Source organism: Salvelinus fontinalis, chromosome 8 (genome assembly GCF_029448725.1).
Source record: "Salvelinus fontinalis isolate EN_2023a chromosome 8, ASM2944872v1, whole genome shotgun sequence".
NCBI classification, from domain to species: domain Eukaryota; kingdom Metazoa; phylum Chordata; class Actinopteri; order Salmoniformes; family Salmonidae; genus Salvelinus; species Salvelinus fontinalis.
Window position 1 is genome coordinate 3660153 of NC_074672.1, and position 17533 is coordinate 3677685.

The 17533-nt window shown below is 43.9% G+C and overlaps 1 protein-coding gene across 1 annotated transcript; it reads right to left on the minus strand.

The window, feature by feature from the left end:
* Nucleotides 1-1829: 1829 nt before the first annotated feature.
* Nucleotides 1830-4453, minus strand: LOC129860389 (noggin-2-like). Its single transcript, XM_055930758.1, has one exon. It carries the CDS (start codon nucleotides 3126-3128, stop codon nucleotides 2493-2495), a length of 636 nt encoding a protein of 211 aa, XP_055786733.1. The 5' UTR covers nucleotides 3129-4453; the 3' UTR covers nucleotides 1830-2492.
* Nucleotides 4454-17533: the final 13080 nt, after the last annotated feature.

Sequence of the window (17533 nt, forward strand, 5' to 3'; positions counted from 1 at the left end):
CACGGGTAGCCTTTAGGTCATTTAGGTATGTGGGTGTTGAACCATTGACACAGCATGGCATTCCACTAGACTAGGCATATAGAGAACCAGTCTATACTCAGCCAGACGCGATGGTGCACTACCTGTCTTGGTGATGTAGTTTAGGCTAGGTCCAAATGTAAGGTGCCCATTGAGGTTTGAATGAAGCAAAGGGTTTCAGAACCCCTGTGTTGTTCGTGGTCGGCTAGCACGTTTTTTTCCCACACATACACGCATCATACCTTCCGGGTCGCAATTCGTTCCGTTGTGCGCAACTTGATAGGGAAACAGGTACTGTACTGTACTGTATCCCTTGGTGAAAACGTTTTTTTTATGATTATTGGAATAGCACTTTTTATGACGGAATAGCAAGATCACAGACATAAAGTAGTTGACACAAAATTCCTGCATAATCTGTCATTTTAACATGAACTATTAAACACGTGCGTCATTTCTGTTTTTCATATGAACTCCAAGTTTATTGCATATAATTTGTCTTCCGGTGGCTTACTTTTCTATAAAATGCACACCTTACATTTGGGGAGGTATATACATTCTACATATCAATTATATGAAATTGCAAGGAAACTGGAGTCATGGCACAGAGGAATCCAAACTAACAGCTCCAGAATGCCTGACAGGGCTGTTCTAAAAGGTGCGCACCTAGCTCGGCGGAGTCACTGCGGCGTATTGCCTTTCACACGCTTCTAAAATATACTCCGGGCAGAGCCTGAAAGGGTTACTGTTTCCCAAAGTGCTTCATTCTGCGCAGTCGAGAGGGGGCGGCTGAGTGGCGCCGCCGAGTCAGAGACGCAGTTTCCAAAACCCCGAGACATCATCAAGAAAGAAGCTGACAGTAAGGAAAGCAGCCCCCCTCTTCCTCTGGCATATTGCCGCTCTCCTCTCCTTACAAAATCCCTTCAGTATATCTGTCACAATAACCGTGTGACATGTGTCAAATCCATCTCATCGCGCGAAGACACAAATCACTTAAAGGCGCACAAGATGGTGTTTTCCGGGAAATTATACAGCTCCAATTTTGGAACATTTGGTCATGTTCTAAACATTGGGTAATGACGACTGTTTAAGTCGTTGATTGTATTTAAAGAATAATATAAACACCATAAATTCCTTACTTGGAGTAAATGAGACGTTGCTTGATTTCATGGAGTAATTCCATGCGTGTCTAGGGCGCTTTAATTGACCATATCTCTTTAACTTGCAGACAGCTCAGCCGCTCTCAAATTAATAGTCTGGTAACGTCAAAAACAGTTGACCATTGTTTAATGGTCTTTGTTTTTTTCGAATGCTGTCATAGGGTTTGAATAGGCGCCTGTCTGCTCTACCTCAACACAACCCCCCCCCCCCCCTCCCCCCGTAGAACTTTGTGCAGCAGAGCTTCATGTGAATAGCACAGACCCAGACGCCCCTGGCTTGCCGTATACCCCGCCATTTCATCATCGGACACCGTCTGAATCATATTTTACAGTTGTGTTAACACCTTGGATCCGATAAATTAGCATGTGCATGAGAGAGGGGATAGATATGCATGTGCTCTCTTCTCCGCTGGCTCAAACAATGAATGCCAGTTCTGTCGAGGCGTTTTAGGTGTGTTGCGCATTAGTTACACAACATAGTAAATCACCCGTTTCTAAAATCACAGTGACAGCGTGGAGCGTTTGTAACGTCCCCCTCCTCGACTCATTTCAGCTCGGACTTACTGTGCATTTAGCAACTCCATTCCACTCCACCACCATACACGCCCCCTTGAACAGGGACACACTTTATAAGCAACTTGCTCGACATAAATACATGTTGAAAATATTGACTTTATTGCTAAAACGTGTAACCATAACATGTACACTGATATGTTAACTTTTTATTTAAAAAAAAAAATGAAATATTCAAGTAGACATCTCCCATAATTTCTGGTATACTCTGCTATTTTCTTTGCTTATGTTCTATACTCACAATCGTTAAAATAATAAATAAACCGTACAGATTTGTTTTTTTTCTACAATATTCCAAAAGCTGAGTTCACGCCTTTATATATATATATATATATATACACATATATATCTTTATCCTCAACTTTCAATTTAATTATTATTGATATTAATATCATACAAAAACTCTAGGCAGCATTGCAGTGAAATAACAGTCAGCATCAATGTTCAGTTGAAAAAAAGTGAACTTCTTGGAGAAGTTGTGTATGCTTTCCATCTTACATTTTTCATAAAAAATAAAAGCTCTTCTTTCTGAGGAACACGTCTCAGGGATGAAATAAAATATGGTCCTGTTCATTCAAAAAAATAGCTGCATCTTTCTTAAATATGTACAATGTTGGCATTTTCATTAAAATGCTATATAAAAAAATAGATTCGCTATGGTGCCCACCTCTGTTCAGAGTTTACAGTGCAATAGAAACCGTATATTTCCAATCCACTTCCCAACCCTTCTAATTCCATTGAAACTCAGCAAGAGCACTTACACTCTGAGATGATTGGGTATTGCACCGGTATCCACGTACAATATTTCTGTCTTAAAAACCCTTGACAATACCACCGGAGAAAAGTCTTGGTGATTGACTTGACAGGTTTGCAAAACATCCCCTCGGGGAAGGAACAAGATCGCTCATTGAAGCAATTTCCTTCCTTGATGTAGCGTGGCCAGAACCTCAAGCCCAAATCCTTCCAGGTATACACCACCGGACAGTGCGTATACGTCCACAACCACTGCAGAAATTTCCTGCGGGCTTTCTTGCCCAATTTTACCCGCTTACCGTAGGGGGACTCTGAGATATCCAGTTTTTTAATCTCGTTTGGCATGGGTCCTTGCAGTTTCAGCTGGGTGTCTTGTACGGAGAGATTCACCAGCATGGGCGAGCTGATGGACATAAAGTTGGGATCAAAGTTGCTGCCAAGCTTTTTCCGCAGAGTCCTCTCGGCCAAGTCCTGTTCCCGGGGGTCGTATTCCGGGTCGGGGTCCTCCTTGAGGACCGGCACGGGAAGATGCTCGCTGGGCGAGGGGCGCAGGCGTAGGTAATGTTGCGAATCTCCAAGGTGAATGGATACCAGTACATAAACTAGTAGCGTCTTTGCGAAGGCCATATTTATATTGATTGCCTAAAGGCTCTTCTGGTGTATTAGCCTAAATATTTATTGATTTTCACAGCTACTATGCTCTTTGAAATTAGTAGCCCGGGGGCTTCACAAATAGTTGAAGTAGAGGAACGAGCAAGATGATACTTTTAATAGACCACGTCGGCTTTGAATGACATTGAGTGGAGTTTCTTTTTTAGGGATCCTTAGCAATATGCCTCTTACGTTTGCTTGCTGATGCAATCTTGTCGAACGCAAAGGGTGTCTCTTCTTTGTAAAAAAAATAAATAAGTAAAAATGTAGGCTCAACCAAAACAGCACAAAACAAAATGGAAAAACTAAACATTCACTTTGGGTTTATGGTGGTTGTCATGGTTACGCCAGGGCCACTCAAAGCAACGGCAAATTGTCTAGACTGGATGACAGTGGCTGAGGCGAGAGTCACATGGAATGAAGTTTTTTATAAAGATCCGCTTTCTCAGAGACAAAATAGATCCAGAGCGCCCCGAGAGAGAGGGGTGCACAAAAGAGTAGGCTACTTCACCAAGTTTTACATTTCACTGTTCCGGCAATGACGGTTGTCTTGGCCAGTGATATTTTTACGCATGACTTTTATAAACGTGGCTTCTTTCAACTTTGCGAAAACTTTGAGAAAGTCCAAACGCGAGCGCAGAATCCATGGAGTGAGAGGTGTCCTGTGACTTCAGTGCGATATTCCAACCTTCTGCTTGGAGTCTTAGGACCTCACTGAAATTGTCCATGCGTATTCAGATGTCTTCTCTTTGGCAAAACGCACCACTGTAGTCTCCCACACCTATGCAAGCTGAACCATTTCTCGGTCCTGTTGAAAAGGTCTATCCAAACCAAAATGCAGATATACCTCTAAAAAACAAAATTATACTCCTCCGGGACGCAGTTTTTCTTGCATACAAAAAGTCACAAAAAAAGTCACATCTTAATATAAACTGACTCGAATAAAATGCATATCAAACGCAAATGGTGACGAGCCAGTTTAAGTTCACTACAATTTGATGTTTCTTTTCACCTCGATGACATTGGTGATTTCTCTACGGATATCAAAAAGAGCCACCGACGTTGCATGGTTGAATCAATCCGAGTTCTGCCTTCTTTTGCACGGTCAGTGTTTGCGGTAATTCCTGGGGGAGAATCTTTACTCCTTTGAAAGCTGGTACAGTTCTCCTTACTACCTCGCTCCTACTTTAGGAGGTCTGAGACTTGGCGCTGAGCGTCTCTTTGCTTAGGCACACTGTGTGTGAGTGTGCCTGTTGCGAGCGGTGCTCAATCCCAAGTTAAATATCCCCCTCCGACAGTACAAAGTGTCAACGGGTCCTGCCCACCACTGCCACTTTCCCTATGATTGACAGCACCCCTCGGCCCCCTCTCCTCACAGAACGCGAAAAATATCGGCCACAATCAGACTATCCACAGGGTCCTAAAGAAACTGATTTATCATCGAGAGACACAATATATCCTAAACCGTGATGTAGCCACATATTTTGCTTTCTCCCCCAAATAAAATAGTAATAAGCAGTCTCCTCACATTGCAATCTGCATGTCTCTCCTCATATTTCGGGAACTTGTGCGCAATGACTATCTTGCTGCAACGCTCTCGAGTTAACATGTTCAATACGCTGTCAATATTTAATTGAAGTACTGAAGTGTTTCCCCGTTGATAACATTCCCGGGAGAAGGGTGGGAAACGTTTAGTAGCATGTATGAGGGGTTCTAACTGAAAACGAGCGTCACATTCCACCTTTGTTCATGAGGACCTCTGTCCGCACACAGGAATTCGCTGTTTGAACTTTGGGGTCACAAAATAAGCGCGCAATTAAAGCTTTAAATGGATAGCCTTACTAATCGTAACCTTTTATCATGCTGACTAACCGCAGTGATTAGAGTATCATGGATGCTTGAGCCTCAAAGGTTGGTTTCAGTTGAATATATGTAGCTGTCAATAATGCTGTGGTTGATATGGAGAAACTGATTTAATTTGTAGGCCTAATGACGCGTAATCAGGCCTTTATAAACGAATGTTGATGCCACTGACATTATCTTACTATCAACACAGTCACTTGTCATTAATACCTAATTAGCAGTTATTAGATGCACTTTATGCTTGGTCAATCAAATGTAACATATTTTGGAATAGTGTTCAATACTTCACCTTTTGACGCATACACTCACAATACAATATTTTTAGGTTGTGGCTATTTGATAAGTATCATTTGTATTGTCTTTTGTCATTTCCAAACTTAGATTGTTGTAACTATGCTCGGTACACAGTGGATAGACAAACTGATTTGTGTTTAGGATAGGGTACTTGCTCTTATAGTGGTCACTAGGGGGCGTTGATCCAGCGTGCAGGAATCCCAGGATTGTTTGCCTTACCCATGCATTCTTATCAATCAATCACATATGTCATTACAATGTGATAACAAGTCTTTGTTTACTGACTTCTATCTTTGTAGCATCTTCTGCATCTAAAGAAAATTGGTTAGAGAATTTGATTAAAAGCATACTTTGATTCATGTTTTTTTTTGTGTGCCAATTAACCCTAATTATCTTATCAACGATAGTCTCTGTGTTAGAGGTATGGATATACATTGAGGTAAAGCATGGAGCTTCTAAGAAAATAACACTTTTTTATTCTAAACTAAGATTAAAGAAGAAAACTTATATTTGAAAGGATGTTATTATTAAGAGTGTTATGGGGAGTTGTGTAAGAACTCACAGCAGTATAATTTACCCTCTAGCGCTAAACCCTGTAACCTCTCTAGTCCTCATGCAGTAGCTGTCTAGCTGGCTAATGACTAGGAACCAGTTAGCAGTAGGGGACCTGGGCTGACCTGGGCTGGCTACTGTAGACCCTGCTATTGTCCAGCGGCAGCCCCCCCTGACAGGGAGCAGGGAGTCCAGGGGAGGACAGGCAAGCCCAGCGAACACCGCTTCCCATCTTCTCATCTTCCCATCCCCTTTATGCCGGCCAGACCAGCGCCAAGCCCTCCGGCTAATTACCTAGGATAAAGAGAGGACCGGAGAGGACTGGGGGGGGGGGGGGGGGGCAGTCAGGAGAGGGAAAGGAGGAGGGTTGTAGTGGGGGATTGGGGAGAGGCAGGAGGAGGGAGGAGGGCGGCAGCAAGCAACAGGGGGACACGGCGGTAGCAGTTTGCTGTGGAATGGCTAATTAAATGATGTGATAAAGGGCCGGGCTCGCTTTAACGAAGCCCTCCAAGCCTGACATGGGGGGGGGGGTTGAGTGTGCGAGAGAGGCGTGGGGGGCACACACAGAGGGAGGGGTGGAGGGGTGTGGTCAGTGCTGAAAATTGGCCTTGTATAACAAGGAGACTTAGCTCTTTGGTTTTGGCAGCGATTTTTCACGCTTCCTTAGGCCTCAATAGTGCGCACGGCAAGAGTGCATTAGGGGGTCGGCCCCAGCACAGATTGAGAGCCCCCTTCCCCTTGGCTGCGAGCGCAGGGCCCCCTGCTCCATACAAACAGGCTGCTTCCCAAGGAAGGCCCACTGGGAGCTTAACCAGCACAGGCACCACCAAGGGTAGCCCCAGCCAGACTGGCTGACTAGGGTCCTAGGGTCCTCGGGGAACTGCTAGAATGGTACAGAAGACAGAGGGGGTAGGAGACAGAGGGGGAAAATAAAGGAGAGGAGAGAAAGGGACAGGGAAAAGGGGGGCATCACTACTTTACTAAGACAAAGAGCATCACCAGGGGTAGCTGTGTTGACAAAGTTTTTTATTTTTACTTCCCAATCTTTTCAGTTGCCCCGAGGGACTAGAGAGGAAGGCTATTTTAGATTGTACAGAGAATTGAGGAATTTGGCTTGCACCTAACATTGTAGCTAGTACTCTCCCCTACACACACATACCCACACACATACACACCTCCTCATCCTCCTCCTCATTCCAAAACAACAGAGGGGTTTGAAAGACACAATACATTTCCCCACTGTCCTCTGTCAATATTACACCCCTCTACAGCCCCTACCACCACCCCTCACATCCTACCCCTCACTCTTGCTCCTCCAGCTCAATAACCCTAACTTGAAGCAGATGGGTCGGGAAGCATGACAAAAATCTGTGTCCCGTTAACAGGATACTTTTGAAGCTTTCTCTTTTTATTCTTTTATGATTTTTTTTTTTGCAAAACTAGTAAACAGCATCAAAGTAAAAAAAAATCCGCCTGATGACAACAAAAAAATAAATCATAAATTGCTGCTAAGCCCTTTATGAAATTGGTCCCCCTCGTTATTAAGAAGGCCTGCTCTCCGTCAACGAAAGACCTAGGTTAAAATATGACTTTAAATCATGTAAAATACTTGATCTGCTTGATTGAGTAAGCCTGCCTGACCAATAAAATAGCTCCAGAAATCTAAAGCCCACCCAACTGGCACTCCAGACAGGGTGGAGTAAAAGCTCAACGTATTTGAAAGATTTAAAGTGGTATTTGAACCAAGTTCTGGTCGATGGCAATCTGAAGTCAATCTGAAGTCAATCTGAAGTCAATCTGAAGTCAATCTGAAGTCAATCTGAAGTCAATCTGAAGTCAATCTGAAGTCAATCTGAAGTCAATCTGAACGTCGGACAAGTTCACGGTTTCTATATGACATTCCAGTCGGGATGAAGAAGCACAGCGCTTTATCACATGCTATGATTAATCGTGATAGTATCGCGACTGGCTTGATGCGCTTGTGATGTGACTGCTGGAGTTGACTTTGAACTAGGCCTCTAAGGGATTCTTGAGGACTCTTTGCACTCATGCGACTAAAAGTCAAAACATCCTAGCTAATACTCACACATGCTTGTGTTTATATTTATACTCATATTATATTTATACTCATATTTATATGTGTACTCATATATGTGTACTCATATTTAGGCACTTATAGTCAGAGTCACACCCACAATAATACAAGAATACACACACACACACACACACACACACACACACACACACACACACACACACACACACACACACACACACACACACACACACACACACACACACACACACACACACACACACACACACACTGAATGGAGAAAGTGGTGGGGTGTGAGAGGTCATCCTCTGTGGTCATGATGACCCTGGACATCCTTAGACAACGGCTCCCTGGAGAAGCAGGGTCTTAGTGGTGGATCTACACACTCTCTATAACTGTCTGTCCATCTGTCCAGTGTGCACACTGAGTCCTCGCCCTGACAGACACGGACAATGTTCTTGGAAAGGAGGGGCGGAGCAATGACGGGAGGGTTCCTAAGGGCTCCCTGTACTCTGAGTTGTGAAGCAACGGATTGGAGGGTGGTTGCTGTGTGGTGGAGGGGGGATAGTTTCTGTAAACCATTCCCTTTTTTTTGCTCTGAATCGCCACCATTCTTCCGTAATCATCCAGACAACTTTTAATTGGGGCAGTCGAGTGACCTCATTGCATTCCAGCATGATTACCCTTATTCATGTCTCTGAGAATTAAAATAAAAGAGAACGAACCCCAACAGCCTCAACAGTCTTAGCCCTTCCCCTTTGCTTTTTCAGTTTTTTATTATTTGATGCGTGCCCCAGCCTGTTTCGGGAACGAGCGATAGAAGCACCCTGTCGTCTTTCTATTCTCTCCCTCTCTTTTTTTTTCACCCATCGGAGAAGGAGTGATGAGGGTGGAATTCAAGTGATCGCTGCCTTCCGGAAAACAACAGGAAAGAACGGCGCATTCCGAACGCCAGGAGGGCGTTCTCCCTGGTCTTCCCTACGGCGCGGTGACATCATTGGCAGCCTGCCCAATTCCCACCTCTCACAATAGGGTCGCTGTGACTTTCTCCACAGTGGCACCTCAGCCAAGAGAGAGAAAAAACCCATCCAGCAGTGTTGAGACCTGCAGCCCTGCTCGTGCTTCACTACAATCTAACCACGCTCAGTGTTTCTGCTCCTCACTCTACTGGGTGTGTGGGAAGTCATAAAGCCTTCATTAGGCTGTCGTAGGGCTGTCCTAGACATGACTTTACAGGTGTCATGAGAACATTTACCAAGAATAATATGTCACATAATGCAGAGTTTATTGGAGGATAGTTAAACAGCTGAAATGTGTCATCGAGGTGGTGCATTTCAGTTTCAGCGTCGTTTAACAGACTGAAATGTAAATCCTAATCATGAAACTTGCTTACTTTCTTTCACCGTTTTCATATTCAATATTCCACTGACACAACTGAGGTGAACGTCTCCGCAGCAGTGCCAGTACCGGACTAGAACCATAGCCCTTCCAAGTGTGGAACAGATTCCCCTAACCTAACCACTAAGTCATTGTGTTGCCCCCAATACAAAACCACCTGCCCACAACCACACACTGACGGATGACCACAACAGATGTTCCCTCTGTTTTTGCTCCCCCGTAGCATATGTGTGCTGTTGAGTTTCCATGTCTAACTGGGTCGTTCCATAGTCACTCATCATCGCTGAAGCACACTGGGGTCATTTTGAGCCCGAATGGCTCAACCTACCCAAACCACCCAAACCCTGGGCTGTGCATGTCGACAAACAGTCAATGTCGGCTCACCGTGCCCTTTGCCCCCTGGTATGTTTGGAGAACATGCGGGAGGGTAAGAGGGTGAGGGTCGCCAAAGACACCAGGAGGGATGAAAAGGCTTTGGGAAATGTCTCGCTGGGGTGCGAGTGCGAACGTTCCCCCCCGCCTCGGGAAGCCTGTCTGCTTGGGAACGGGACAGGGGGGCAGCAGACCGGCAACGATGTGTGTATATGTGTGTGTGTGTCGAAGGGGGGTGAGGGGGGGGGGGGGGGGTGATTGGACAGAGGATGTACCAACTGTTGACTTGCACTGGTTTGCTAATCGAGAGCTACAAGCCCCTGGAGCCATGAGTAAATACCAGCGTCTGCCTCGCTCTGTCAGACTGGGGAAAGAGAGAGAGTGATGGAAAGAGAAAGAAACATGGAGAGAGGGGAGTGTATAGAGTAGGAAGACAAAGGAATATGAAGAGGGATATGGTATATGTGTAATTAGACAACAGATATTATGGAAGAGTTGGAAAGAATTGGAAAGAAAGAGAGAAAGAAAGAAAGAAAGAAAGAGAGGGGGAGCAGGGAGACTTTGAGCCCACGTCTGTTAGGTGCCTCCTAAGAAGAGGTCGGTGCAAGAGTCAGGAGCAGGAGAGCAAGGAAGTCCCAGTCCCGACAACAGGTGGGGAAACACACCCAACGAAGTCGGCACACACAGGGAAGTAACGTCCCACATGGAGGAGAAACCTCTACTCCTAATTACAGTCCAAACGGCACAACGACCGTGAGAAAAAAAACCCTGTGGCGCAAACACGCACCTCTAACAGAGCAAACAACAGCAAATAATCCCTCTCATAGAATTAGCAGGCAGCGGAGGTTAATAATCCCGCCGAAATTAACTAATAGGACACAGGTGTAAACAAAACAGACAGACACAAACGAAAAGGAAAAATGGATCGGTGGCAGCTAGTAGGCCGGCGACGACGACCGCCGAGCACCGCCCGAACAGGGAGAGGAGCCACCTTCGGTGGAAGTCGTGACAACGTCACTCAGCTCTAAATCGAGGATTGGGCTGGTGTCCAGAACCAGGCACAACAACCATACACTGCTGAGACAGACAGGCAGACAGGCAGGCAGGCAGGCAGGCAGGCAGGCTGGCAGGCAGGCAGGCAGGCAGGCAGGCAGACAGACAGACAGACAGACAGACAGACAGACAGACAGACAGACAGACTACTACCTATAGAGTAGAAGACACTAGCAGCCAGAGACAGCATGCAACGGCAGACAGCAGAAGACAACAGACAGCAGTAATCAAGGGCAGTCGAGAGGACAAGACCAACACTAACAAAGATGGCCAATAACCCCAAACCAGACAAGCAAAGCAGAGACTGTGAAGTCTAGTCACACTTCAATAACCCTCACAAGGAGCAGACAGCCAGGAGAAAGAGAGCCCCAGTCAGTCAAACCATGTTGATCAACAAGGGGCTATTGGTTACAGTGATCTTGGTTGTGTTACCGAAAGAGTAACGTTGTTAACTTGATATAGCCTTGGATTTTGGTGGCAGGGGTTACCTCGGGTAACTCATAGAGAGAAGGGGTTCACTTTTGAGAAGAAAGTCAACAAGTTAATCTTACCATTCCCCAATGCATTTTTTTTTTATAGGTCAGTCCCGATAACATAAACGTTTATTAGTTTATGACAGAACAGTGGGAATATCAAAGTTAGGGAGATACAGTGCCGTGAAAAAGTAGTTTTCCACTTTTCCGATTTTTTTTATTTTTGCATGTGTTTGATACTGCATGTTATCAGATCTTCAACCAAAAGCTAATATTTGAGAAAAAGCAAATAAGAAAACAAATGGATACTTAATTTATTTATTGAATGAACAAAGTTATGCAACACCCAATTCCCCTGTGTGAAAAAGTAATTGTCCCTTACACTCAATGACTGGTTGTGCCACCTTTAGCTGCAATGACTCCAACCAAACACTTCCTGTCGTTGTTGATCAGTCTCTCACATTGCAGTGGAGTCATTTTGCCCCATATCATCCATGCAGAACTGCTTTAACTCAGCAACATTTGTGGGTTTTCAAGCATGAACTACTCATTTCAAGCCCTGTCACAACATCTCAATTGGGATTAGGTCTGGACTTTGACAAAACCATTCCAAAACTTCAACTGTGTTGCTTTTTATCCATTGTCATGTAGACTTGATCGTGCGTTTTGGATCGTTTTCTTAGCTGCATGACCCAGCTGCGCTTTAGCTCCAGCTCACAAATGGATGGCCTGACATTCTCCTGTAGAATTCGCTGACACAGAGCAGCATTCGTGGTTCCTTCTATTAACCCTTCTATTATGTTGCGGGTCAATTTGACTCATTTCCACTTTTGAGTGGTCTAAAATACTAGTTAACCTCTCTTTTTCTCCATGAAATTAAATGACTTTTCCTCATTTTAGGGTTATGAGCCTAACTTCAAAATGTGGACGCACTGTGGACGCACTGATGTTGTGGAATGTCTGTGGAATGTCTGTGTGGATTTTGTTTACAAACATGATGTTGTGGGTCATTTTGACCCGAAGGATTTCATGTGCCCAGGTCTAAGATAAACATGAGTCTTTGATGTATTTCGTTTTGACTGGTTCTGGTTGCACCTTCATAATTATGTTTGGGTGAAAAGGAGCTTTCCCAAGCTTCTCCTTCTCAGTGCGAGTGCGGCAGATCTCTGACACAGACATGCAAAAATGAGCTCCGAACAGAAAATGCTTGTCTGTGAGAACGGAAATATGCTTCCCAAATAGTTCTTAAAAATAGAATTTTTTGAAATCAAATGTTCTTGTATTTCTTCCTTCTGAAAGGTCTGAAGACAACATAACGTTTTGGTCGTAAAAACTTGATTCTTTGAACGTCTTGAGTGTGTTGAAACTGTGCGGGTCAATCTGACCCATAACACAATGGACATCTTTTTTTTCCAGCAAAACACCAGGGTTAAGGCATAGTTGTCCAGGTCCTGAGGCAGCAAAGCATCCCCAGACCATCACACTACCACCACCATGCTTGACCGTTGGTATGAGGTTCTCGCTGTGGAATGCAGTGTTTGGTTTTCGCCAGACATAATGGGACCCATGTCGTCCAAAAAAGTAGACTCAAGTTTGCCAAAAATCACCTAGAAGCACCTGGATGATCACCAAGACTCTTGGACAGATGTAAAGCGTACGGTTTTGGACAACGTGGGTCCTATTATGCCTGACGAAAACCAGATATTAGGTTTTGGTTGAACATTTGATAACATTCAGTATGAAACATTTAGCAAAAAGAAAGAAAATCAGAAAGGGGGCAAATCCTTTTCACAACACTGTACATTGCTGTTCTATTACTGTCTTTCACTGTGTGTGTTACACAACAACATCAGAAGTGACCAGTGAAATGACCACACAGCCGTGCACAGTACTAAACCAGACAAGTGACAGAGAAAGAACCAGAGAACCCTTCAAAAGAGAGGACAGAGAGACCGTCTGGTTCCAGTGTATGTGTATGTGTGTGTGTGTGTGTGCTGTAATTACACCCAGGTCACAGGCGAGGAGCCCAGTTTAAGTATCGTCACTCTGTCTCTGGCATGCGGTGACCTTCCCTCTCCTCTCGCTCCTCTGTCTCCGTGTCTCTCTCTCACTGAGACACCGTGCCCGGCCCGTCCTGCTCACACACAGGTGTTAATAGGAAAGCTGTCTCTGCTCTCTCTCGCTCTTTCTCTCTGTGTGTGTATGTGTGCGGCTGTTTCCATGAGTGTGTGTGTTTGTTTGTGTGTGTTCATTAGTGAACAACATACCTAGTGTCTGCATCAATGAGGTGATATTCAAGCCAGCATTTCCATGTTTCAGTCAACGTCTTTGCATAGGCCTTATAAGCCTGAGTGGGTGTGTCTAATAAATTGATGCTGTGAGTCGGTGAGTCACATTATTGTGTGTGTGTGTGGGGGGGGGGGAGGGTCTGACACTGTGGATGTGTGATGAGAGTGCATATATCCATAATCCTCTCATCTTCTCCTGGCTAAGGAGTCAATATACCTCACCTGTCTGTCTGTATCTGCTAACCCCTCTGTCTCCACGCTGGGGCCAGCCCCCTGTGGCCCTTATACCTCCCCTCCCTGCAGCACGCACACACACACGCATGCATGAATGAACACACACACACACAGCGCCTTAAGCAGTGGGGTCTGACACTAATCCTGTGGGGCTGAGGTACACAGCTGGGATGGGTCTATGGCATCTGTTGAAAATGCAGAGAATGTCGGGTTTGATACATGGACCAGGGGTATTTGTGTGTGTTCGTGTGTCATTGCTTGACTTGTAGTGAAACATTTGCCGGTACTCATTTTGGGTGTCGGTACTGTTTACATTTAGGTGCAGGAGCTCTACAATACTTTTGATTAAATATTCTATAAGAGGAGCAGGAGGTCAAGCAGTAGAACATTTGATATACCGGTACTCAGCTCCGGTGAGCTCCTGCCCAAGTCAAGCGCTGATTATCCAGTCAGGAATGTCTCGAGACACTGTGAATATTTACGCTCAACGTTGTGATCCTATGTTACCTGTTTCATTCTCTGAGACCAGTTTGGCCCCTAGTCAGTCTACTTATGTCTAAGACGCGAGGTCCCCTTTTTAAATCTGGGCAAATATTTTGAGTGGCCAAACAAGGGCAGACTTTTTGGAGGGCTGCTCCACACATACATATATGGTAATTATTTCAGTGGAGCTGACGGGTGAGTGACAAAACACTGCTCCTGTGACTGTCTGTGATTGTTTCTGAAGACGCACACATACACACACACACTCGCAGGCAGGCAGGCAGGAACAAGCGCACACCCACACACACACGCTCTAGCCTATTTAGCCACGTGCTTTTCCAGAAATAAGCAAAGTAACAGTTCATAGATTCAATTAGAAAGCGAAATATCACGCTGGTTTCTGTGAGGTCTCAATTCTTGCTGGTTTTCCTTTGGTTGAATTGGGGCGCAATTGAGACTTAGGAAATGTAGGCCTTTCCTATGAACACCTTACCTGTGCACTTCTCTGTACTTGGTATTTAGACTTACCTTGTGCAGGTGCGTAACGCAGGTTGACGTTTATTGTCATGTATTTTCCCTTTACATAGGCCAGCTGCAAAGTCAAAATTGGCTTTATTGTAAAAATGTATGAAAAATTTAATGTGATTTTTGGACTTAATTTAAGGTTGGGTTAGGCATTAGGGTTAGCAATGTGGTTAACCCGAGTCTAAACCCTGTCTAAGGGGGGGGTTCTAAGCTAACATATGGAATTGTTTTAAGATGGTCATTTCAAGGATAATTTAGCTATTAGATTTTTTATTTTAAGACCCCTTAAGGTATGTAAAAAATATATATAAAGAAAATATTGGATGAAACATTGAATTTGACATTACTGCTATTAGCCAATAGAAACACATTGAATAACAGATTCACGACATGGAACAACAGAGAGTCCCCCCCCGAAAATCTAAATGAAGCATTTTCTGAAGTGTCTGTCCTATATCTGAGAGATATAAGAAAGATCAGGAACCATTTATTTAACCCCTTATTTTCGGTAATAAACTATCTCCATAGATACTTCCATACATTTTTTAACTGGTACTGTGGACCGTCAGAAGAGGCTTGTGAGGCTTGTGGGCGCCCTAAAACAAAACGGAGAACCATCGTGTTCAGGAGAGTCTCATCTTTCAGTATGCCAAACCGTTCGGATGCAACAGACATTTTTGCGAGAAGACCGCTTTCGGGATGTCTCATGGTCTGCCGCAGTGTGTAGAACTGCGATATCGGTGGATGGGGTGGATTGAGATGCAGCTCATGCAACAAAAAAAAAACAGTTTAAACAGACATATTGTTGTGGGGATTTTTGCATTATGTTAATTGGGTGTCTGCGTGGCGTGGAGATTGTAGCCTAAGAGTTGAGTTTAGGGTTACGGTTAGCGATAGATATGTTTAATAAATTCAGATTTTATGACTTTGTGGCTGTGCCAGCTAGTGACCACTATACAGAGCTGCCTCCAGAGCAAGATTCATGATGAAAAACAAAGTCATGGTTCCTTTGCGTATGCTCAATACATTTTAGTCATCTGCTGATGCGAAATGTAAGGAAACTAACACTAAAGTGTCAGTTATAAATGTATGTGGGTATAACTTATGCTGGCTACCGATAGCAGCTAATATTTAACACGATAGTAAATTTTTAAAAATGCAGTGAAAAGTCTGGGCATATTGTCAGGTGTGTGCGTACTGGTAGCGAAGTCAGGTGCAGGAGAGCAGAGATTTGTGAACAGGCTCACACTTTATTGAGGCAAAAGTGCAAAACAGTCACAAGAATTATGTTTAACAATAAACATCTTCGTGAAATACCACGGAAAAAACAAACCAGTCTGGCGCATCAACAACAAATACGTAACACAAACAATCTTACACAAAGACATGATGGGGAACAGAGGAATAAATACATGTAGATTGATTGGGGAATGAAAACCAGGTGTGCAGGGAACAAGACAAAACAAATGGATACATGAAAAATGGAGCGGCGATGACTAGAAAGCCGGTGACGTCGACCGCCGACCGCCGCCCGAACAAGGAGAGGAGCCGACTTCTGCGGAAGTCGTGACACATAATTAATGCATTCTAGAAATCATAAATTAACTTGGTGGTTTTGGCGCTATACTGTCATTCACTACAGAAGCATATCAAATCAAGCTTTATTTGTACAGCACATTTCAGACATGGAATGCAACACAATGTGCTTCACAGGAAAAAACTTGTAAAAACTTAAATATTTACTACACAACAAACATTAGAGGATAAAAAACTAAAGAATAACAATAAAAACTGGACAAATAAAAAAATCACCATAAGAGACTTTAAGATCTCTTTTAAAACCTCTACAGGATAGGTGTCCCCCTGCGGGATGGTTGAGCTAACATAGGCTAATGTGATTAGCATGAGGTTGTAAGTATCAAGAACATTTCCCAGGACATAGGCATATCTGATATGGGCAGAAAGCTTAAACTCTTGTTAATCTAACTGCACTGTCCAATTTACAGTAGCTATTACAGTGAAATAATACCATGCTATTGTTTGAGGAGAGTGCACAGTTATGAACTTGAAAATGTATCAATAAACCAATTAGGCACATTTGGGCAGACGTATAACAGATATAACATTTTGAACAGAAATACAATGGTTCTTTGGATCAGTCTAAAACTTTGCACATACACTCCTGCAATCTAGTGGCCCAAGTCAAAATTGCACCTAACCTGGAATAATACATTGTGATCTTTCTCTTGCATTTCAAAGATGATGGGGGGAAAAAACTGCATGTTTTAATTTCTTTGTACTATCTTTTACCAGATCTAATGTGTTATAGTCTCCGACATTAATTTCACATTTCCACAAACATCAAAGTGTTTCCTTTTAAATGGTATCAAGAATATGCATATCCTTGCTTCAGGTCCTGAGCTACAGGCAGTTAGATTTAGGTATGTCATTATAGGCGATAAAAAAAAGGGTCCAAATATGTCCACAGTTTTGGCCCCCCTCGGGTTCTCTGGCAGGCTATTCCAGAAACTGGGAGCATAGTTTCTAAAGGCTGCCTCTCGCTGCCTCTTGGTCCTAGGCTTTGGGATAGTTAAAAGCCAGTGCCATAGGACCTGAGCGACCTACTGGGTACTTAACTTAAAAGCATGTCTGACATTTATTGGGGTGCACAATCGTGGGTTGATTTCAAAACTAATAGAAGCATCTTTAAATGAATTCAAAAACTCACAGGCAGACAGTGACTTTAAAACCGGTGTAATGTCTGCTCTCTGTCTGGTCTTGGTCAGTACC

Coding starts and splice junctions, on each gene's coding strand:
- LOC129860389 (XM_055930758.1), bottom strand. CDS start 3,128: ATGGCCTTCGCAAAGACGCTACTAGTTTATGTACTGGTATCCATTCAC.